Source organism: Micromonas commoda, chromosome 7 (assembly GCF_000090985.2).
Source record: "Micromonas commoda chromosome 7, complete sequence".
NCBI classification, from domain to species: Eukaryota; Viridiplantae; Chlorophyta; class Mamiellophyceae; order Mamiellales; family Mamiellaceae; genus Micromonas; species Micromonas commoda.
Window position 1 is genome coordinate 810,518 of NC_013044.1, and position 21,164 is coordinate 831,681.

General features: G+C 64.8%; 12 protein-coding genes across 12 annotated transcripts; 5 read left to right on the forward strand and 7 right to left on the reverse strand.

Annotated features, from left to right (window-relative positions):
- Positions 1–17: 17 nt before the first annotated feature.
- MICPUN_83307 (predicted protein) lies at positions 18–2,630 on the reverse strand (the record flags this gene model as incomplete). Its single annotated transcript, XM_002503925.1, has 3 exons — positions 18–528; positions 730–1,487; positions 1,539–2,630. 3 exons carry the CDS (start codon positions 2,628–2,630, stop codon positions 18–20), a joined length of 2,361 nt encoding a protein of 786 aa, XP_002503971.1.
- Positions 2,631–2,726: 96 nt separating this feature from the next.
- On the forward strand, positions 2,727–3,818 carry MICPUN_60124 (predicted protein; the record flags this gene model as incomplete). Its single annotated transcript, XM_002503582.1, has 1 exon — positions 2,727–3,818. One exon carries the CDS (start codon positions 2,727–2,729, stop codon positions 3,816–3,818), a length of 1,092 nt encoding a protein of 363 aa, XP_002503628.1.
- A 44-nt stretch (positions 3,819–3,862) lies between these two features.
- On the reverse strand, positions 3,863–4,934 carry MICPUN_91267 (predicted protein). Its single transcript, XM_002503926.1, has 2 exons — positions 4,776–4,934; positions 3,863–4,295 (listed from the first exon to the last, which is right to left on the reverse strand). Exons 1-2 carry the CDS (start codon positions 4,902–4,904, stop codon positions 3,990–3,992), a joined length of 435 nt encoding a protein of 144 aa, XP_002503972.1. The 5' UTR covers positions 4,905–4,934; the 3' UTR covers positions 3,863–3,989.
- Positions 4,935–5,391: 457 nt separating this feature from the next.
- MICPUN_97670 (predicted protein) lies at positions 5,392–7,457 on the forward strand (the record flags this gene model as incomplete). The annotated part of the gene is made up of 2 exons (XM_002503583.1): positions 5,392–5,465; positions 5,561–7,457. 2 exons carry the CDS (start codon positions 5,392–5,394, stop codon positions 7,455–7,457), a joined length of 1,971 nt encoding a protein of 656 aa, XP_002503629.1.
- Positions 7,458–7,492: 35 nt separating this feature from the next.
- Positions 7,493–8,294, reverse strand: MICPUN_108622 (histone H2B). Its single transcript, XM_002503927.1, has one exon. It carries the CDS (start codon positions 8,267–8,269, stop codon positions 7,919–7,921), a length of 351 nt encoding a protein of 116 aa, XP_002503973.1. The 5' UTR covers positions 8,270–8,294; the 3' UTR covers positions 7,493–7,918.
- Positions 8,295–8,652: 358 nt separating this feature from the next.
- On the forward strand, positions 8,653–9,021 carry MICPUN_83469 (histone H2A; the record flags this gene model as incomplete). The annotated part of the gene is made up of 1 exon (XM_002503584.1): positions 8,653–9,021. One exon carries the CDS (start codon positions 8,653–8,655, stop codon positions 9,019–9,021), a length of 369 nt encoding a protein of 122 aa, XP_002503630.1.
- A 360-nt stretch (positions 9,022–9,381) lies between these two features.
- Positions 9,382–10,386, reverse strand: MICPUN_97673 (predicted protein; the record flags this gene model as incomplete). The annotated part of the gene is made up of 1 exon (XM_002503928.1): positions 9,382–10,386. The coding sequence occupies one exon, from the start codon at positions 10,384–10,386 to the stop codon at positions 9,382–9,384; it is 1,005 nt and encodes a 334-aa protein (XP_002503974.1).
- A 225-nt stretch (positions 10,387–10,611) lies between these two features.
- MICPUN_101511 (predicted protein) lies at positions 10,612–15,432 on the reverse strand (the record flags this gene model as incomplete). The annotated part of the gene is made up of 3 exons (XM_002503929.1): positions 10,612–11,152; positions 11,660–15,270; positions 15,385–15,432. 3 exons carry the CDS (start codon positions 15,430–15,432, stop codon positions 10,612–10,614), a joined length of 4,200 nt encoding a protein of 1,399 aa, XP_002503975.1.
- A 301-nt stretch (positions 15,433–15,733) lies between these two features.
- On the forward strand, positions 15,734–16,281 carry MICPUN_60132 (predicted protein; the record flags this gene model as incomplete). The annotated part of the gene is made up of 2 exons (XM_002503585.1): positions 15,734–15,784; positions 15,913–16,281. The coding sequence occupies 2 exons, from the start codon at positions 15,734–15,736 to the stop codon at positions 16,279–16,281; spliced, it is 420 nt and encodes a 139-aa protein (XP_002503631.1).
- Positions 16,282–16,354: 73 nt separating this feature from the next.
- Positions 16,355–18,205, reverse strand: MICPUN_105845 (predicted protein; the record flags this gene model as incomplete). Its single annotated transcript, XM_002503930.1, has 1 exon — positions 16,355–18,205. The coding sequence occupies one exon, from the start codon at positions 18,203–18,205 to the stop codon at positions 16,583–16,585; it is 1,623 nt and encodes a 540-aa protein (XP_002503976.1). The 3' UTR covers positions 16,355–16,582.
- Positions 18,206–18,618: 413 nt separating this feature from the next.
- MICPUN_60134 (predicted protein) lies at positions 18,619–19,242 on the forward strand (the record flags this gene model as incomplete). Its single annotated transcript, XM_002503586.1, has 1 exon — positions 18,619–19,242. One exon carries the CDS (start codon positions 18,619–18,621, stop codon positions 19,240–19,242), a length of 624 nt encoding a protein of 207 aa, XP_002503632.1.
- A 12-nt stretch (positions 19,243–19,254) lies between these two features.
- MICPUN_60135 (predicted protein) lies at positions 19,255–21,017 on the reverse strand (the record flags this gene model as incomplete). The annotated part of the gene is made up of 1 exon (XM_002503931.1): positions 19,255–21,017. The coding sequence occupies one exon, from the start codon at positions 21,015–21,017 to the stop codon at positions 19,311–19,313; it is 1,707 nt and encodes a 568-aa protein (XP_002503977.1). The 3' UTR covers positions 19,255–19,310.
- Positions 21,018–21,164: the final 147 nt, after the last annotated feature.

Sequence of the window (21,164 nt, forward strand, 5' to 3'; positions counted from 1 at the left end):
AGTGCTGGAGTTCTAAATCACGCCACCTTCCACAGCCTCCCGCTCTTCAAGATTTCTCCAGCCATGTTCAGGTTATCGATGAACGCGTCCACGTCCGGGATCTGCAGCTGTAGGTCGTCCACCAGCGCGTAAAGTTCGCCGGTGGTGAAGTAGGCACTGTCCTTATCCTGAGCCTTTCGCTTCATCGCGTCGATAAACATCTTCGCCTTGCCTGATTTCTTGAGCTTGCCCCCCTTGCCGCGGAGGGTACCCCCGGGCTTGAGCACGTCCCTCATGCCCTCCTTCATGATCTCCACCGCGTCGTGGGCGTCCTCTGCCGTCACCGTCTCGCGCAGTTCCACCTTGGCGCGGGCCTCGGCGAGTCGGATGAGAGCCTCCATCTGACGCGGCGTTATCGGCACGCTATCCGCGCCAGCTGCGCACCGAGCGCGAATCTCGACGTAATAATCCTGAAGAATCTTGCCAGCCTCCTCGGAGAGCATGGGGAAGCAGTACGCCCTGGCGTAGGTGATGTATTTTCGCATCAGACTCACGGGCAACGGCGCGAAGTCCTCGTCCGCGCCCGCGAGATCCAGCCGGAGTCTCTGCTTGAGCGTGGGGCCCCTTCGCACTGCGAGCTGGTTGTCAGCCCGTTCGTCGTCCCGCGGCTGAGGCTGTGTGTAGGCACCCGCGTATTCGTCCTCCTCCCGGTCCCGCGCCTCCTCCTCCTCCTGATCCTCGTGAGCGTACTGCGCCAGGAGCTGCTGCTGCGCCTGCTTGAGCTGCGCCACCCCGCCGACGCCGTGGGGTGCGAGCACGTGCCTCGCCCTGTGCTCGTCCAGCGTGGCGTCCGCGTCGTCCACCAATATGAAGATGAGGTCAAACCTGGAGAGTAGCGCCGGGGACATGTTCAGGTTGTCGGTGATGTTCAGCGACCTGTTGTACTGTCCGCCGTTCGGATTAGCCGCCGCGATGATGGACGCGCGCGCGGGCAGGGTGCAGACGATGCCAGCCTTGGCGATGCTCACCTCCTGCTGCTCCATCGTCTCCAGGAACGCGTCGTGCTCGCTCTGCATCTTGTCAAACTCGTCGACGCAGCACACGCCCCCATGGGAGCGCACGAGCGCACCAGCCTCGTAAGTGAACTGACCGGTGGTTGGATCCTTGATGACCGCGGCGGTGAGACCCGCGACGGACACCCCCGAACCACCGCAGCAGTACATCCCCTTGTTCGCCACCTTCGACGCCGCCGTGAGCATCTGGCTCTTGCCCATGCCCGGGTCGCCTACCACCAGGCAGTTGATGCTGCCCCTTGTGGGTATCCACCCGTCGTCCTCGAATTTCTTGCTCACGCCGCCGAACAGCGCGAGCACGATGCCAGCCTTGACGAGCTCCTGGCCGTAGATGACTGGGCAGAGCGAGTGCACCAGCTGCTTGAACTGCTCGCCGTCGCACTCCTCCGTGAACCTCACGATGAACTCGAGATCCGCAGGGGACATCGCGGGCTCCTCCTCAAACTCCTTCCGGAAATCCTCCACCCCGAGCCACCCCTCGCTCACCCTACCGAAGTGTGCATCCTCCGCGGCAAGGTTTGGCAGACCGCGCCTGAACGCCTCCTCGGCTTCCTTGGACAGGGGCTGCCTGTTGACGTCGTCACCCGCCCTCTGCCTCGTCACCGACAACGCGTTCACCACGAGCTCAAACTGCGACGCCGCCCTCTCCCGCTCCAGCGCGCTCCCCTTCTGCTCCACGTTGCGCATCTCCACGATCCCAACCACCGTGATCTCATCCCCGGGTGCGCACTTGTTCACCAGCGTCCCCTCCGCTTCGATGTCGGCGAACCGCGCCTGCCCGCGGCCGTCGTAGTCGTCATCCTCCATGACATCCTCTATGAGCTCCTGCAGCTTGATGCGCTGCCAGTCCGCGCACTTGACCGAGTCCCTGTCCGGGGTGAACTTCTTCGATCGGCACCCGGGCGCGGCGCAGCTCTCCGGCTCGTCGTACAGGCCGTTGGTGAAGTAAAACGTCTGCGGCGTGTCGCACCTGTCGCAGGTAAACTGGAGAGTCTTGGCGAGATAGGATGCGGGGGAGACGCGAACGGCCTGGCCCCGCAGCGTCACGATCTTGCCCGCTAGCGTGGATCTGAGGTCCCTGAACGTCACCCTCGCCTCCGGGTGGTTGACCAGGTGGACGTCCACCACCGGCGGCCTGCAAAGCTTGACCGCGGGCGCAGGTATCTGCATGTGCGGCAGCTCCCTCCTCCCCACCGGCGAGTTGAACACCACCTCGTGGATGGCCGCGCGCAGGCACAGCATGGCCTCGGGCGGCGCCAGCTCGAGCGCCGCAAACAGGTCCGGAATGTCTGCCCTTGCCTTCAGCTGGGTAAAATCGAGCGCCACCAGGACGTCCCGGAGGTGGTGCGTCCGCACGCCCTTGATGAGCTCGAAGCCGATCTCGCTGCTGAAGAATCTCGCGAGCACGGCGACGAGCTCCGCCCTCCGGTCGTCCTCCGCGAACCTGAGCCGCGGGAAGTACACGGGCCAGCTCGGAGGGATCGCCTCAGGCTCCTGATCATCACCGGCTCCCCGGCCCCGACCACCCGCGCGGCCACGGCCCCGACCGCCGCGGCCTCCCCGGCCCCGACCGTCCATCGCGCGTTAACAGTGACGGGAAGCCCCCGACTGAAAGTTAGCCTGAAGACCACCAGTCTCCTGGACCAGAGGGGGGCGCGCTCTGAGTGGGGCGTCATGAGTGGGGCGAAGGAGAGGTTCGAGCGCGCCAAGGCCGGTATCGCGCCGGCGAAGGGCGTCATGGACGGGATCAGGAAGGACATGCAGGCGGAGAAGCTCGGGCTCAAGCCCAAGGGCGGCACCGCGTGGAGCCACGGCTTCTTGAACCAGAAGTACTGGCATCCGCTGTCGTATCGGAATCAGGAGCGGCTGTTCAAGGCGGAGCAGGAGGAGGAGGCAAAGAAGACGAGGAACGAGCTCGCGAAGAAGGAGTTCGCGGAGCAGGCTGAGTTCTTCAAGAACACCGAGCTGCTGAGCCAGAGCGACAGGGACGCCCTGAGGAATCGCCAGCAGCTCGCCTTCATGTACCAGCAGCCGCCCGGGTTCAAGGAGATGCAGGAGCGCGAGAAGCAAGAAGCGGAGGAACGCAAGCGACGGGAGATGGAAGATCTCAAGGCACGCGAGGATGAGGCTGCCAGGGAGGCTGCGGGGCTTCCCCCGCTCGTACCCGAGAAGCCAAAGCGGCACCACTTCAAGAAGGACATGTACGGCAAGAACGTCATGACCGAGGAGGAGATGCCGGAGCTCAGGGGCGCCCCGAAGATGGACGGCGTGGGCCTGGCGCGCGTGCAGCCCTTCGGCAAACAGGTGAAGGCTGTGCAGTGCCTGAGGTGCGGCGGGCTCGGTCACCAGAGCGGGGACAAGGAGTGCCCGATGCGTGACCAGAACCCCGCGGATGAGTTCCGGGTAAAGCTCGAGGACCCCCTGACGCTGATGCGCGCGAGGGACGAGCTGATGAACTCGCGCAAGTTCGCGCTGAAAACCCCGATGACGTGCGGGCGGTCGCCCACGCGCGGCGGATGCCACCCCGACGCGGCGAATCAGCAGATGCTCGTCGACGACCCTCAGGTTGAGCTGGAGGCTGGGAGGCCGTCGGGGATCCTGGACTCGTTGCCGAGGTCGGAGCGAAAGCGCCTCATCAAGGAGTACAGGGCTCAGGAGAAGGCGAGCAAGAAGGCGAAGATCAAGGCGGCCGAGGATTACCTTCGGAGTCAGGGTGTGTTATCCTCGAAGGGCAAGGACAAGAAGGGCAGCAAGAAGCAGAGGTAGTCTAACCCTTAGCTTAGCTAGTGGCGACGTAGGTAGCAAACGTGTTTAGAGACGCCATCTTAGGATTCCAAGGTACATGCTAACAATACGAATAGAACGCCTTCGACGACAAGTGAACAACAGTCCCTCACCACCGTGAGGAACCAGGCTCATGGCAAACCGCTTGGAGGATTAGTCGACGTCCTGCATGGCCTTGACCTCATCCTCGGTGAACTTGCCCTTGCCCTTCTCGGGACCCCCAGACTTGCGCTCAAGGAGAGCCTTGCGGTCCTTGTCGATCTTGAGCTTGGTGATGACGACCTTGGAGGGGTCGATGCCAACGTTAACGGTGGCGCCGTTCACCTTCTCGCGGGTGATGCGCTCGATGTGGATGACCCACTTCTTGCGGTACACCTGGACGACCTTGCCCTCGCGACCCTTGTAGTTACCCCTCACGACAGTCACCTCGTCGTCCTTGCGGATAGGAACCGCGCGAACCTGATGGAAAGGAAGGAAGAGAGGCGAGGAGGTCAGCGGTTGGAGGGAAAAACAAGCCCCAGTGGAAAAACAGACTGGCAAACCCTAATAGCCCGGGATCGGCGGCCACGGCGCCTTGACGCGCGCCCGGCGAGATTCGACGGCATCGGAGTGTGTTACTTCGACTTCAACGAAGTCAAAACATACTCGCGATGTCACGGCACCGCTCATCGTGGCACGGGAGCGGCCGGTAATCGATGAACGGGCGGCCGCCGACCCTGCCACGAGCCCCGCTTCCCGAGAGAAAAATAACCCGATGCATCCTGCCGTCGTCGTCGACGGAACGGCCGCGTGGTCACGGCCGCAAGCGTCATCGGTCGTCCAGGACTCGCCCGGTGATTACATCGGACCCGTGTGCTAGTTCTAGGGCGAAAGTAGGGCACGCGCGAGGCGCACGGCCCGGTTTCCGCGGTGGTCCAAGGGCCCCGGATGAACACTCACCCCGTGCTTGGACTTCAGGTCAGTGCTGAGAGGAGAAGACATGATCTTGCGGCGAGCCGAAGAAGGCGCGGTGAAGTGCGCCTTGCGCGACTTGCGCCGGCTGCTGCTCACGGAGGTGGAGTACTTCATTTTGGCTTGTCGACTACTACGTGCGACGCGCCCCTAATAGAGGGTTAGCGAGATGGTGGCGTCCGGCTTTTCTCTCGGAGCTCCAGGGAAAAAGGGTTTGGTTTTGGTCGGTTGCACTCTTTTACATTTGGACCGGTTTCTTTTTCACCTTCATCTTCGAGTCGGTTCCCGGCCGGACACCTTCCCCAAAATGTGAAACCGCTGACTGTACTACCCCACTTCGGTTGATTGTTATCTGCCCCTTCGACCCTCGACCGCGCAACACTTCGACGGATAGCCGACATGAGCGGCGCTTCGCGTAGGATTGAGGTGATCCGCGACCATATCGCACCCGCGAACGACGAGGTGAGCGCCCGGAAAACCCTTCGTCGCGACACTCCGTGCGCGGTCGAATGTTACCTGCCCTCCTCGTGACCTCGATCTGACGAGACGCCCCGACACCTCCAAACCCGACCAGGCTTCTCATGGAATCGTGCTGAACCCGACGATGGCCGTGGCGGCCGCCACGTACGCGGTCCCCCTGCCCGAGCGGCTGAGCGACGGCGACTTCCAGGTCTACAGGTGAGCGCGCGCCCGCGCCCAATCACTTCAACCGTAACCTCGAACCGGCACGAACTGACGTCCGACATCTCCCCAATTCCCATCCCCCTCGGCAGGAACGCCGGCAAGTACACGCGCCTCATGACCGGGTACGCACCCCCCTTCGACGGCGTCAAGACCCTCCACGACCTGTGGGAGAGCACGTGCAGCAGGCACTCGGACGAGGAGTGCCTGGGCACCCGCGACGTCGCCCCCGACGGGACGCCCGGCGCGTACCGGTGGATGACCTACGCTCAGCTGCACGAGCGACGAGCCGCGTGCTCGTCCGGGTACGTCGCCCTCGGTTTGAAGCCCGGCGATCACGTCGGGATGTACTCGGTCAACACCGCGGAGTGGTGCGTGCTGGACTCGGCGATGACACGCAACGCGATGGTCTCCGTGCCCCTCTACGATACCCTCGGGCCCGACGCGGTTCGGTTCATCTGCAACCACGCGGAGCTCGCCGCAGTGTGCGTGTCACACGCGTGCCTGCCCGTGATGCTGGGGTGCCTCGCGGAGTGCCCCACGGTCAAGCTCCTGGTCGTTTACGCGCACGGGGGTAAGCCCCTGCCGCCGATCCCCTCGGGGGCGGGACACCGGTGCGAGGTTGTGACGATCGAGCAGCTGGAGGCGGAGGGGCGGCGGCGGCCCGTCGCGCCGGTTCCACCGCGGGAGGAGGCGATGGCGACGATCTGCTACACGAGCGGGACCACCGGCGATCCGAAGGGCGTTATGCTGACCCATCGCAACCTCATCTCCAACGCGGCCGCCTACGCCGACGACCTCGACCTCGGCCCCGGCGACGTGCACGTCTCATACCTGCCCCTCGCGCACATCTACGAGCGCGTCACCATGCTGGTGTGCCTCTTCGCGGGAGCCAAGGCCGGGTTCTTCCGCGGCGACGTGCTCGGCCTGCTGGACGATATCGCGGAGTTGAAGCCCACGGTGTTCTGCTCGGTGCCCAGGCTGTGGAACCGCATTTACGACAAGGTTCACGCGGGCATCCGGGAGGGCGGTTTCGTGAAACAGAAGATGTTTGCCATCGCATACGCCGCCAAGAAGAAGGCTCTGGAGGAGGGCAGGCCCCCGCCCGCCATCTGGGAGAAGATCGTCTTCTCCAAGCTCAGGGATAAGTTGGGCGGTCGCGTCCGGTACATGTCCACGGGCAGCGCGCCCATCTCCGCGCAGGTGATGGAGTTTCTGCGGGTGTGCTTCGGCGGCACCGTGTTTGAAGGCTACGGCATGACAGAGTCCGCGTGCGTCATCAGCAAGACTCACGAGGGCGACTTTAGCTGCGGGCACGTGGGTTCCCCCGTGCCGTGCTGCGAGATCAAGCTCGAGAGCGTGTCCGAAATGAACTACACCACCTCGGATAGGCCCTACCCCCGCGGCGAGGTTTGCGTGCGGGGCCCGAGCGTGTTCAAGGGTTACTACAAGGCGCAGGACAAGACGGACGAGGTCATCGACAACGAGGGGTGGCTGCACACGGGCGACATCGGCCTGTGGCTGCCCGGCGGCAGGCTCAAGATCATCGACCGCAAGAAGAACATCTTCAAGCTGGCGCAGGGCGAGTACGTCGCGCCCGAGAAGATTGAGAACGTCTATGCGCGAAGCAAGTTTGTCGCGCAGAGCTTCGTCCACGGCGACTCGTTGATGCCGTCGCTCGTCGCCGTGGTCGTCCCGGACGAGGAGGTTCTCCTCCCGTGGGCCGCGAAAAGCGGGCACCCGGCGGGCGGTGACTTCAAGAGGCTCTGCGCGGACCCGGCCGTGGCGAAGATGGTTCACCAGAGCATGCTCGCGGTGGGCGAGGGCGCGGGCCTCAAGGGGTTCGAGCAAGTCAAGGCTGTGCACCTCCACCCGGAGCTGTTCAGCGTCGAGAACGGGCTCTTCACCCCGACGTTCAAGCTGAAGCGACCCCAGGCCAGGGCCGCGTTCCAGGCGGACATCGACAGGATGTACGCCGGACTCGGTTGATCGAACACGCGTGTACAGTACATTAGAGACCACACGGCTATGTAAAGGATATATGACTCAACTTTTACCCGCGGCTTGTCGACAGTCGCTTTCGGAGTACTCACCCCTGATGATGTTGACCTGTTCAGACGAGATTGACGAAGCCGTGATGGATCCGCGCGGAAGCATGCGATAAGGATGAGCGGGTATGAGCTTGCTGGCGAGCGTGGATGAATGATGTGTCATCAAGCGCAAGGGTGGAGAGATCTCCTTTTCAAAGGCAAGGGAAAACGCCGAGTTTGAAAATCGTTGAGGGGACGGCTTGTGCCGACGAGCGCGTTGGCGAGATTATGGTGAAGAGTATGTTCTTGCGAGTGTGGTGGTGATTAATTTATCACCATTGTGTTTGCGTCGGCGCATGTTGCGGCTCGACGGTAGATGTGTTTGATGTTGTGGCGTGCGCCTTGAAGGGGTCACGACATTTAGTTGGAGGTGAACTTGGTCACGGCCTTGGTGCCCTCGGAGACGGCGTGCTTGGCGAGCTCACCGGGGAGGATGAGGCGCACAGCGGTCTGGATCTCCCTGGAGGTGACGGTGGGCTTCTTGTTGTAGCGGGCGAGCTTGGAAGCCTCGGTGGCGATCTTCTCGAAGATGTCGTTGATGAAGGAGTTCATGATGGACATAGCCTTGGAGGAGATGCCGGTGTCGGGGTGCACCTGCTTGAGGACCTTGTAGATGTAGATCTTGTAGGTCTCGGTCTTGGACTTCTTCGCCTTGCCGCCGGCGCCCTTGACGGTCTTCTTGGCGGGCTTCTTGGAGGTGGGCTTGGCCATTGTTGTTGAGGTGTTGTGTTAGTCGCGCGGACTGGTTGTGATGGCATCAGCAGCTGCTGTGGCTTTTTATACTTTCAGCGTGAATCAGTCCGAAAATCCCTTGAATCTGATTGGCCGGGCCAGTTCGGGATGGACGGAATTTTCCAAATCCGATCCGATACCTTGATCAGCACTGTCCATCTTTGTCTCATTTTCCTCCATCATTGCTGCCAATTTCAGAAATTCGCACCGGATGAGGACATTTCCCGAACTGGCCCGGCCAATCAGATTCAAGGGATTTTCGGACTGATTCACGCTGAAAGTATAAAAAGCCACAGCAGCTGCTGATGCCATCACAACCGAAGCGCAAGCGCTTACGTTAACACTCACTCAACTTATACATCATGTCTGGTCGTGGTAAGGGCAAGTCCGGCAAGAAGGCCGTGTCCCGCTCCGCCAAGGCGGGCCTTCAGTTCCCCGTCGGCCGCATCGCGCGCTACCTCAAGGTTGGCAAGTACGCCACCCGCGTCGGTGCCGGTGCCCCCGTGTACCTCGCCGCGGTCCTCGAGTACCTCGCCGCCGAGGTCCTTGAGCTCGCCGGCAACGCCTCCCGCGACAACAAGAAGACCCGCATCGTGCCCCGCCACATCCAGCTGGCGATCCGCAACGATGAGGAGCTCTCCAAGCTCCTCGGCACCGTCACCATCGCCTCCGGTGGTGTCCTCCCCAACATCCACTCCGTGCTCCTCCCCAAGAAGTCCAAGAAGGATTAAATGCCTCAAGCACGAGGTGTCTAAAAGACAAACGCGTCTCGAACGCGACAATCACAATGGTGTTCAAATCTTAACACCACCACTCGCTCAAAGATCTTCTTTCATCACACGTCTCGTCTTCGCCCTTCGCCTCCACATGTTGGAGGAAATATTTCCCCGACTTTGACTTTGATGCGCTCTCAAGCCGAGGGTATTCACACACGCGCTAATCTTACCGTCAACATTAAAATTTCACCGCCTACATCGGTTTTAAACATCGTCGAGACATCAATTTCCCCGTCTCGCCCTCGCCCCTCGTCGAGCCGACGATGACGGCGCTTGCGACCCCGTCGACTCGCATATGCGAGCTCCAACGCGTCATCAATCCTTCTCGCCCGAGTAGATGTTGTAGCCGCCGTAATCCTTCAACGGGTCGTAAGGCTCCCAGCGTGAGGCTGGGAATATGTGCTTGTTCTTCTCGAACCAGGTCCTGTGCACCACCTTCCCCGCGTGAGAATCCTCCTTCTCCACGTTGGACCCGCCCTTGAGCCTCACATCGTCGTGTACGTCGAAGTGAAACAGCGGCCCGCTCTTGCCCCTCGACTTGTTCACGATGAAATCGTAGAATGTCGCCGTGTGCGGCAGGATGAGGTCCTCCTTGATGTACATGAGCCCGTCGGTCGACGAGTGTTTCAGCTCCCTGAACTCGTTGCTCAGCATGTCCCTCGCCTTGCCCAGGAACTGCGCGATGGTGTCACCCTTCAGGCACTCAACCTTCCGCCTGTGGCCCCCGCCGTCCCAGTAGCTGAACGTGATCTGCAGCCTCTCCTTCTTGATCGCGTCTTGCTCGGCGAGGAACTGCGCCTTGAGCCGCTCCCGTTCGTCCCTCTCCGCCACCTCCCTGTCGCGATCTGGCAGGAAGTGCGTCTTCACTTCCGGGTTCTTGCCAACCTTGCCAACCTTCTTGGCCGGGACGAACTCGTCCTCGGCGTCCTCGTCCTGGAACTCCTCGTCGTCGCCGAAGCTCAGCTTTGCGCCGAGCTCCTTCTTCTGCTTCTTGCGCTTCTTCTCCTTCTGCTTTGCGTCCGCGACCGCCGCCGCCTTCTCGGTCTTGGCCCTCTCCTCCTCCAGCTCGCGCTCGATGTTCGCGCGCTTCTCCACGAACTGCTCCTTGGTCTGGAGGCCCACGGACTCCTGCTTGAACGCGTTCTCGATCACCTCGGAGTTGCCCGCGGAGAAGTTGACGATGCGGGACTTGGAGGACTCAGCGGCAAGCTCAGCCTTGACGCGCTCAGCCTGCTCGTTCTGCTTCTTTCGTTGATCCTCAAGACGGCGGATCTTCAAGCCATCCGCCGAGGAACCCACGTATCCAGCGCCGAAATTCATGATGTATCTGGCCACCTCTCAGGGATTTTGATTCTGGTGGAGATGTAGCACCCTTGTGCGACCGGCGCCCACCACGCGCGTGGGTCTTCGGCACCGCGCCCGCGATCTGTGAGTGGACTCGACAGAAACCTGACTGGGATTCAATTGATGGGGCGCGGGTGTTTGCGTCGCCGCTGCGGACGGGGGCGTTCGTTTTACTTCGTTGTTGGATTACGTCGCTAGCTATCAGTTCCTGGGTCGTTTGTGTTGAGGGCCCCGACCACCTCCCCGCCCGCCACCTCGGCCGCCCATTCCCCCCATCATGTTGGGCATGCCCATCCCCATCCCCATCCCTCCCATCATGCCGCCCATGCCGCCGCCCATCATCTGCTGCTGCATCATCATCATCTGCTGCTGCATCATCATCTGCTGCTGCTGGAACTGGTTCATCTTCTGACCCGGCACCGGACCCTTCCACGCGGTGTCCGGCGGCACCGGACCCTTCCACGCGGTGTCCGGCACCGGACGCGGGGGCGCCGCCGGCGATCCTCCCTCCTTCTTCGAAGTCTTGGGCGCGTACTTGACGCTGATGTCCCTGCCGCGTATCCGCTTGTACGGCAGCTTCTCGTAACACACCCTCGCCGCGGCGGGGTCCTCGAACTCCACGCACACCGTCCCCTTGGACTTGCCGTTGGACTTCTCCGCGAAGAACACGCACGACTTGACCGTCCCGTACTCGGCGCAGTACGTCTCGATGTCCACGTCGGTGGTCCACCAGGTCAGGCCGCTGATGTACACGGCGGTCGGATCGTCCGGGGACACCGGCGGAGGAACGTCCGCGGGCACCGGGGGTGGAGCGGCGTCGGGAGCGGGCGCGCCCGTCGGCGCGGGCGCGGGCGCGGCATCGGCGGCGGCGTTCGCGATCCCGCCCTCCTCCTTCGATTCGCCGGCGTCGAGAGCGGGCTCGGGCTCGGGCTCGGGCTCGGGCTCGGGCTCGGGCTCGGGATCATCGTCCACGTCATCGTACAGCAGCTCGTCCTCGAGCTCTGCCTCGTCCGCCATGGTTTGAGTTAAGGTGAGCAGAGCGGGACCCCACGTGCACCAATCGTCTGCCGATCGGGAGGATTGGCGGGTTGTTCCAAGATTAGCGACGGGGGTTTTGGCAACTCGTGAGACTGGCGGTCCACTGACGCCGATTTGTTGCTTTTGAATCGTATGCGATTGTAGAGACGAATGTAAAATAATTGTGGTTGTATTCGGATTTCAACCCAGCGTCGCCTTTGTCTTCAGCAACCGTTTCAGAGCGGTCAAGAAGCCCGAGGCTTCGTCCCAATCGCTCGTGGTCATCGCCACCTGCACCTGCGTCGCCCCCGCCACGTCCCCGGCGTCGAGCGCCGCGCACATCTGCAGCAACTTGCCGCACACCGACTCCGACACGTCGCCGCGGTTCAGCTTCCACAGCAGCACGGAGACGCGTTTGCTGGCGTCGTCAACCTCCTTCTTCCTCGCCGGGTGACTGCCCGCCGCGGCCTCGCACTGCCTGAACAGGACGGTGATGGACTTGACGATGCCCTGGTGCGCGGGCTTCACGTCCTTCGTGTCCACCGTGTCCATGGTCAAGTTCGCGGGCGGCTTGGGCACCGCGGGCGCGGGGGGAGGCGCGGGAGCCGACGAGGGAGCCGCCGGCGCGCCCGGCTGCATCACGCTGGGCTGCATCGCGGGCTGGAACTGCGCCGGAGGCGGGGTTCCGTAACCACCCGCCGCCGTCGTGACCGGTGCGCCGTATCCGCCCGCGGGCGACGCCCCGTACGCGCCGTAATCGCCGCCGGGAGCCGGAGCGTACTGCGCCGGCGCAGGGTTGTACGCATTCGCGGCGGGGGGCGACGCGGCGTACGCCGCCGGGGCCGCGGGGGCTGGCGGCGGGGGCGGCGGGGTCGACGCGGAGGGGTCGAAAGACGGCGCCGCGGCGACCGTGGACGTCGGCGGTGGAGGGGGCGGGGCGGCGGGCGCGTGCTGCGGCGGCGCGCTCGGGACCATCACGTTGGGATGACCGTACGCCGGGGGCGGAGCCGTAACCGCCGCGGGGGAGAACGCCGGCGGGGGCGCGCCCATCCCGGCGGCGCCCATGCCGGCGGCTCCCATGCCCATGGGGGACTGAGTGCCGTACGCCGACTGCACGGGGTTGGAGTCGTACGCCGCGTAGGCGCTCTGCGCCGGCTGCGGGGGCAGCGACGGAGCCGGGGGGGCCTCGTAGGTGCTCTGCCCGTAGGCGCCGTAGGAGCTCTGCTGCGCTGGCTGCTGGGAGTAGCCGCCGTCGTACGCGGACGATCCACCGTAGCCGTCGTAGGTACCGGTGGGGTTAGCGGGCTGCGCGGGCGGGGCGGAGTAGCCGCCGTATGCGCCGCCGTATGCGCCCCGAGAGGGAGCCGCCGGGGCTGGAGCGGGGGCGGCTGGGGCTGGGGCGGCGGCGCTGCTGCTGGCGGTGGTTCCGGCCCCTCCGCGCACGATGCGATCGCGGAGCGTGACGATCGCGTCGCCCCCGTCGGGAACCATGTCCAGGTACGTGATGGCGGCGTCCAACTGACCCTGCGACACGAGAACCTCCGCGTAGGACACCACCAGCTGCGCCAGGCCGACGCCGCTCGACTGCCCGGTGGCGCGGGTGAGCACCACAGCCTTCTCGAGCACGGAGTGAAGCGCGGGCGGGGCAACCTTCCCCGGTGGCAGGGCGCCGAGCCAGTGCTGCACCGCGGAGTCCACGTCGCCCGCGCAGATGTGGCACAAGGTCGACGCGTGAAAGTTGCCGGCGTCGGCGAGTCGACCCGCCAAGACGCCGGCGAGCGCGCCCCACGACTCCGCCGGCGCGTAGGTGCACAGGATGGCCAGGGTTTCCCTCCACTTGGCTAGAGGGCGGGACTTCACCAGCGCCTCCAGGTCCTCGGAGACCACCGCGGACGCGACGCGCATGTACGGCCGGCCGATGTTGGCCGCGATGTGCCTGCTGCGGGCCTCCTCCCAGAGCTCGGCGCCACCCACGCTGGCGAGCACGAGAGCGTCGGCGTGACGGCCCGCAGCGATGCACGCGTTGACCGCGGCGCGGTAGTCGCCCACGACGAGCGCACGCTGCACCGCGGCGTCGTGCGCGTCCATGTGTTCGACGGGCTCGGCGGCGGCGGCGGCCATCGCGGCAGCCCGCGCCGCCGCCGCCTTGCGAGCGGCAACCGCCTCCGGGGCCTCGGCGATTGGCTCGGAGGCGGGGGCGGGCGGGGGCGAGGGGGGGGGCTTGGGCATCCCGCCGTTCGCGTCCATGTCGTCAAAGAAGGACATCCCATCGTCGACGGGCGCGGGCGGGGGCGGAGGCGCCGCGGGGGCAGCCGGCGTCGGCTCCGGGAGGTTGTTGAAGAACTCGTCGCCGTCCACCGGGGGAAGCGGCGCGGCGGCGGCGGCGGCGGCGACGGCGGCGTCCGCCGCGGCCGCCTCGGCTTCCGCGGCCGACCTGGCCTTCTCGGCCTCGGCCTCGGACTCCGCCAGCTCCTTGGCGACGAGCGCCTCGCCGAAGTCGAGGTGCTTGAGGAGCTCCCGTCGCGCGTCCTCCTCGAAGAGGATCCCGAGGAAACCCCACGTCTCCTCGTCCTCCTTAGCCGCAGTCTCGGTCGCCTCGCTCTTCTTGGTCTCGCAGAACGTCTTGAGCGCGTCGCTTCCCCCGGTGGATACGGCGCCTTCGAGCTCGGCGGATACCTCGGCCTCGACGGCGGTGGAAACCTTCATCAGGGTGAGCGCGGTTCCCGACGGCTTCTCCGCCGCCGCGGGCTCCTCCGCGCCACCCTTCGGTTTGACGCCAAAGCCCACCAGCTGCCCGCCGAAGCCGAAGGTGGCGCCGCACGGCCTCCTCATCCACGCGGGCGCCTTCTTCATCGGCGCCTTCGGACCTGGCTGCTGAACGCCGTACTGGTCGACGGTGCCCGGACCCGCGTCGATGCCGCCCGCGCGCTGCAGGTTGTAGAGCCCGACGCGACCGTCAAAGGAGGAGGTGGAGAGGACGCCCGGGGTGGTGCTGGACCACTGCACGTCGAAGTTCCAGTTGCTGCTCGCGGGTAACTCCGCGAGCACCTCGCCCGCCACGGTGTCCCAGCACAGCGTGCGGTTGTCCTTGCCGCAGGTGAGCAGCAGCCCGGGATCCGCCTGCGACCACGCCATCGCGAGGACGCCCTTGCTGTGGCCCACAAACTCCCTGGCCGGGGAGATGGAGTTGCGAAGGTCCCATATCTGCAGCGACGGGGACCTGTCGTCGTCGGATGCGACGATGAGCTGCGTCGCAACCTCGGGGTTCCACTGCATCGCCGAGCACCTCCTGCGGCTGTTGGGATCGGTGAAGGAGATCACCGGCCGCTGTCGCTTCAGATCCCACACCACGGTGGTGCCGTTGAGGGACGAGCTGGCGAGGATGTGCTGCACCTTCTTGTTCCACGCCAGGTAGCTGACCTCCCCGGCCGTGGGTTGCCCGCCGGCGCCACCCTTGAGCGCGGGATAGAGGCTCGGCTGCGCGGGCCTGGCGAGATCCCAAATGCAGAGCTCGCCGTCCTCGGCGCCGGATGCAAGCAGGTTGGGGGAGAAGCTGTTGAACTCGAGGCCGCGCACGGGCCCGGAGTGCTTCTGCATCTTCGTCACCAGGGCGCCGCTGGACACCCCGTCGCTGGGCTCGGCGCCGATGGGCGAGCCGATGATCCGCGCCGGGTTGTACAGGTTCACGCTGCCGTCCACCAGGCCACCGGCGATGAGCCCGTGGGGCATCCCCTCCGTCTGCAGCGGACCCCACACGAGTCGGTGGAAGCGCTCGTTCGCAGCCACCGCGCCGCCCGCGAGGGGCATGTCCGTGGATGGATTACTGTAATCCAGCCTGAAAACCTGCACAAACCGGGGGAGAAGCGTGGGGAGTTGAGCGATCGGCGCGGGTTCGTCGGCGCGTGGGGTGGGGAATAAAATCAACGGGTGCCCTTGCGAGAATTCCGGATTGCGCACCTCGAGGCAGGCGGTGGTGCTGAAGCTGAGGTCGATCGCGCCGGCCATGGTGCCGGTCGCGATGAAGGGCGCCGTCGGCGAGAACGCCACGGTCGCGCATCTGTTCACCTGCTTGACATACGGGTGCTGGTACGACGCCATCCTCGCCCAGAGGCGCGATCTCCAGTGGCCGGAAAATCCGCGGCCTCCCAAGCGTCAGCGCGCCTGTCCGATCCGGTTCGCCCCGGCAGGGTTTAAATCCACGAGTCAATTATACGGCGGAAAAAGCGAGCTTCTCTCACGAAGTCGAGGAGTCACACTGGCTGAGGCCGGGAGTCTGGCCACGACGAAGCGCAAGAGAGAGGCGACCATGAACTTCCTCAAGCGGGGGTTCAAGGCTGCCAAGACGTTCGTCTTCGGGGTGAGTCGATCGACCCCGCACGCGCCCCCGTCGAGCCCGTTCACCGGAAAGCCAGATCTCGCCTTCCCAACCTTTCCACGAGCGAAGAACCGCTCTGACCCGATCCAACCTCCACTCGTGACTCGCAGGACGAAGACGAGGACGAATACTCGGACGGCAGCAACGGCGGTTTCTCCACCAAGAGGGAGGTGGCGGTGGAGCGGAGACGGATCCCGGTGGTGCAGTACGCGGTGTCGAGCCTCACCGGGGCTCACATGGGCGGCATCCAGTCTCTATCTTGGTTTACGCGCTCGATGTTCAGGGACGACGACGGGGACGTGGCAGAGCAGTTCATCGACGGGGAGGCCGGAGAGACCAAGGTGGGTGAATGTGCCGGTGATGAGGACGAGGCACGGGCGGGTAAGGTTAGCTATAGAGAGGCGAGGGTGGAGGTCGAACGAGTACTCGATGGCAACGTTCTCCTAAAAAATTCGTTCGATGAGGTCCAGATGGACTGAGAGTAGCCGCGACGATGTAAGCAATACGAGAGCGAAATACGCTTGACGAGATACGCTTGACCACGCACACATATTGAGAAAACTTGCATAAGTCTTAAGAAAAACCGACGACGCAAAGCGCCGGACGGTGCTACGTTTGCACGCGGCGAGAAGCCGCGCCGTGTTGAGAAAGAATTTGATGAGTTTTGCCGCCACCAACCCCCGGGAGCGCGCCACCAATCCTTCACGAGGAGGTTCAGCGCTGTGTGGGTCGGGGTGGAGGCTCCGGCTCCGACGATGACCGCGACAACGATCGGGACGATTACACCGCCACCTCTCCCTCGTCGCGGAGTCCTCCGTCCTGGCGAGCGGCGGGCAGGCTCTGAAGGTAGAAGGTGCCCGGGCCGGAGAGCCTGGCAAAGAACAGACCCTCACCGCCGAAGATGGCGGCGAGCGGCGAGCTCATGAGCCTCAGCTGGTACCCAATCGTCTTGGAGAAGGCGCACACCGCGCGCGCGTCCACGACCATCTCCTGGCCCTCCAGGAGGTCCTGCCTGATCACGGTGCCGTTGCCTGAGATGCACGCCAGGCCGGACCCACTCAGCTTCTGCATGAAGATGGTGTTCTGGTTGGACAGGAAGAGGCGGAGACCCATCTGCCCTCGGGTGAAGGTGGTAGCGGCGTCGATGCTCACTTCGCCCTTGGAGCACAGGTACGAGTCACGCGCGCACAGAATCTCACCGCCAAAGGCATCCAGGTCCAGCACGATGATCTTGTCGCCCTCGCGTCGACCGGCGAGCGCAATGTACCCGTCGCGACCGTCGTTGGCGATGTTCTTGAAGCTGTTCAGGAAGAACGGCTCACCCGCGAGGACGCGGGAGATGCCGGCGAACACGCCGCCCTGAAGGCTAGTGATGGATCGCACGTTGGAGGACATGTAGCACATCGCACCGGGCTCCGCGCTCATCTCCTCGCCAGCCTTGAGGTCAACCTGCACCATCTGCGCGTCGGTGCCCAGGATCCTCACACCCTCGGGCAGGTTCCTGTTAGGGTCGGACGTGACGTTCTTCTTGTCCGCAGCCGCGGGTTGGATGTCAAATTCCCTCTGGATCAGACCGCCGGTGAGCTTCTCCTGCCCAGCCTTGAGCGCGGCGTGGAGATCGCCGTGCGACCACTGGAGGAAGTAGTCCACCGCGACAACCACCGCGACGATGGCGGTGAAGCCCACCGCGACGGAGACGAACAAGCCCCAGCCGATGCCGACGGCGGCCAGGCCCCAGAAGGCGCCCAGGTGGGGTGCCTTACCGATGAGGACGCAGTACGCCGAGGCCGCCGCGCACAGGAGGATCCACCAGATGCCCTGGACGCCGCCGCGGATGAAAAAGTTGTTCGCCTCCGAGTCGGGATCTTCAAAGTACCACTTGTCGTTGAAGTCGTCGCCGCCGCCTCCGCCTCCGAACCTGCCGCCGCCGCCCTGGCCGCCGCCGCCGCCCGTCTGGGTCTGAACCTCGCCGCCGGAATCCGTGTCGTTGATGAACACGCCCGCGCCGAAGACGGCCACCGCGCCCACCGCGAGATCCGCGATCGTCTCCGTGGTGATCGCGGGTAAGGCCTTGACGGCCTCGACGACGTTGGGCAAACCCCAGCCGTCCAGCAGCGCGGGGCCCGCGAGGTTCTGCATGAACTCGGAGAAGAGCGCGTTCGGGGCGAGGGGCGCGGCGCGAGACGCGCGTCGCCGGGGAAGCGCGGCCGACCCCAAACCCGCGGGGCCGCCCACACCGCGGAGGAACGCGGACCGCCCGGCGGGCCCGACCGCGGTGGTCGCCCTGGATGCGCCGTTCACGGACGCGGTCACGCGTCGAGAGGCCGACGCGCGACGCTCGACGCGCGCGGAGGCGCGCGCGCCGACGACTCCGGCGCCGATGCTGACGCTCACCCCCGCCATCTTTGCCCCCCCGCGTGCGAAAACCCGCCTCTCGCTGAGACTAAAAGTTTTTCAAGATGCCTGACCCCTGGGCTCTCAGAGATCTACCGGGCGCGAGTGGCGCGTTCCCCGCGAGAACACGCGCGAATTCCTCGCGAAACACGCAAGGGGCTGTGCTGCAGCGCCCTTCGCTCTGACGCGCGCGTGGACACCACCGGACCTTTTTTCGCCCACGCCACCTTCACTTCAAAAATCTCCACGCGTCCGATAAGGTTTGGTTTGTCAGGGTTGCCGACGGAAAGTCTATGGGGATTTGATGGTCTATTAACTCAAGAAAATCATTGAAGGAGCACGCAGAATCAGCGCAGCTGGCCGCGCCCAGAGAAATGGCGTCGGGTCCACGCGAGTCAGAGTTGACGTGACGGCGGGTCCCCATGGTGCGGAGGGGTCCGTGGGCCGAGAGGGTGGTTTCCCCCCACTTGAGCTCCGTCATCGAGCTCTCGGACGGATCGGACGACGAAGGGACGCAGCGCTCGCCGGTCGCGGGCCCAGGGCGCGTCAGGAGGCGGAGCAAGGGCGGCAGCACGCCGCTGGGGTCACCCGCGGTGAGGCGGCGAAGGCTCTCGGGCGGGGTCGGCGGGGAGACTCAGGCGGTTGACCTGACGTTGGAGAGCGACGGGGAAGACGAGGACGAGGTGCGAGTCGTCGCGGAGAAAGGCCCGGTGGACCTGACCCACCTCGAGGAGTCCCCGCCGAGGGATACGTGGACGGGATTGCCGATTCGAAACCAACCAACTAAGGAGGATGGGAAGGGCACTCCCGAGAGGGAGCCGGGCGGGGATTACGGGCCTCCCAGGCAGGAACCGCAGAGCGCGGGCAAAGGGATCAAGTGTGTGATATGCATGGACGTCATCAAGAGCAAGGAGATGGCGAGCACGACGTGCGGCCACGTGTTCTGCTACGACTGCATAAGGGAAGCACTGAAACACACGCCTCGTCGTTGCCCGCAGTGCAGGAAGTCCCTCAGGCCGACGCAGGTACACAGGCTGTACGTGTAGACTGTACCGATAGACATGTTGACATACGTTATGTTGAAATACGCCAGCTAAGGGCTACAAAGAACTTCTCAAGCCTTCTCCTCGACCAGGATGCTCGAGCCGTCCCTCACGCCCAGGTAGGATATGTCGTAGTCGTCCGGCTCCAACAGCTCGGGCATGCCCATGAACGGCTCCTTGTAGTACAGCTGCTGCGCATCGACCTTCACCTTGAACAGCTTCTCGCACAACAGCTTGAGCTTACCGACCGTGATCGTCATCGGGACCTTCTTCTTCTGGGGCGCCTTCTCCCCCGCCGACGCCGCGACGCACACGAGCGTGAGCTCGAGCATGTCCTCGCCCATCTTGCCCGTGCCCGGTCCCTTGGCGGCGTGCGTGGACAACTCGCCGTAGGAGTCCACCAGCGCCTTCAAACGGGGATGCATCGCCTGCACAGCCTCGGTGCCCCGCTGCGGCGCCCGAGCCGCCGCGCCCTCGGCCTCCCCTCCCGCCGCGCCCTCGGCGCCCTCCGCGCTCTTGACCAGCCCGAGCACCCGTCGCAGGTACCGGATCTCCGCATCCTTCCTCTCCTGGTCCGCGATGAGGCTCCCGTTGAGCTGCGAGAGCCTGGCCACTCGCGCGACGATCTCGTGCCGCGTCGCCGCGCTCTCCGTCACCGGGTTCCCCGTCAGCCTCACCTCCGCGACGGATGGGAAATCGTTCAGCGCGTCCACGCTGTCCCAGTCGTCGATTGCGTTATCGGCGAGCAGGAGCGCCCTGAGCCGCTCGAAGGGCACCGGTCCCCCGGGTTTCGCGACGTGCGCGGGGTACCTCACGCGTCTCAGTTTGTTGCCCCCCAGGTGCAGCCGCTCCAGCGACGGGAGCGACGCGAGTTTCTCCACCTCGGACCACTCCTCCATCGCGTTGCGCTCCAGGTTGAGAGCCTCTAGACCCGCGAGCGCCGCGAGGTCACCGAATGTACCCAGGTCGCCCTCGCCCAGGCGCGAGATGCCGCAGTCCGCGAGGCTCAATTCCCTCAGGGCCGGGCATGTGCCCAAGATGGCGGTCGCCTCGCGCCACGACGCCCCGGACCTGTTCATCACGAGGACGGAGAGGTTCGGAAACGGCGAAGGGCCCGGGGGCGGGATCGACGGCCACGACGCCCTCACCCCGGTGATGTCCAGGACGCGCAGCGCGGGAAACTCGGGTCCGAACGCCGCGACCGCGTTCCAGTCCCTCATCAGGTTGCCGGCCAGGTCGAGGATTCGCACCTTCGCGGCGGGCAAGCCGCAAGACGCCGCGTCGCCGGGCTCGCCCGCCGTGTGGATGGCTGCGTCGGGGAGGTAGACCCTGTCGAGGGTGCCGAGCACCGCGTTGGGGTCCTCCTTCTTGAGGCACAGCTGGATCTCGATCTTCTGCCCGTTCGACGACTTGACGAACATGCCCTCGTCGTTCTCCTCGTCGTCGCCGCCGTCCCCGCCGGTCGCGCCGGACGCGACGGGAAGCTTGCCGTCGAGGTACTTCGTCGCGATGGCCTCGCGGAACGTGACGCTGGGTCGGATCTTGTGCGGGCGGACGAAGGATCCCGGGGTGGCGCCGTCCTCGGATGACGCCGTGCACTCGAAGTACCGCTTACCGCCGTGGGATCCGTCGTGCTTGCCCCTCGTGGGGTCGTCCCACTCCACCCCGATCCAGATGCCGTCTTGTGCCTCCACGGGACCGACGTATCGCACCACCGCCCTGGCGCCGTCGGTGGTCTCGATGCGGCACCCGACTTCGGCGTATGGGGGCACCACCATCGTGCTCGTGTTCCGGCCGGTCTCCCTCGGCTCGGTCGAACCCTCGCGCGCGCGTTTGTGGCCGGGTGGACCGAGGGACGCTGGTCAACTTTTGAAAAGTTACAGCCGGAGGGCGCGAAGCTGTCACTCGGCGCTGCTTTCCCGCAG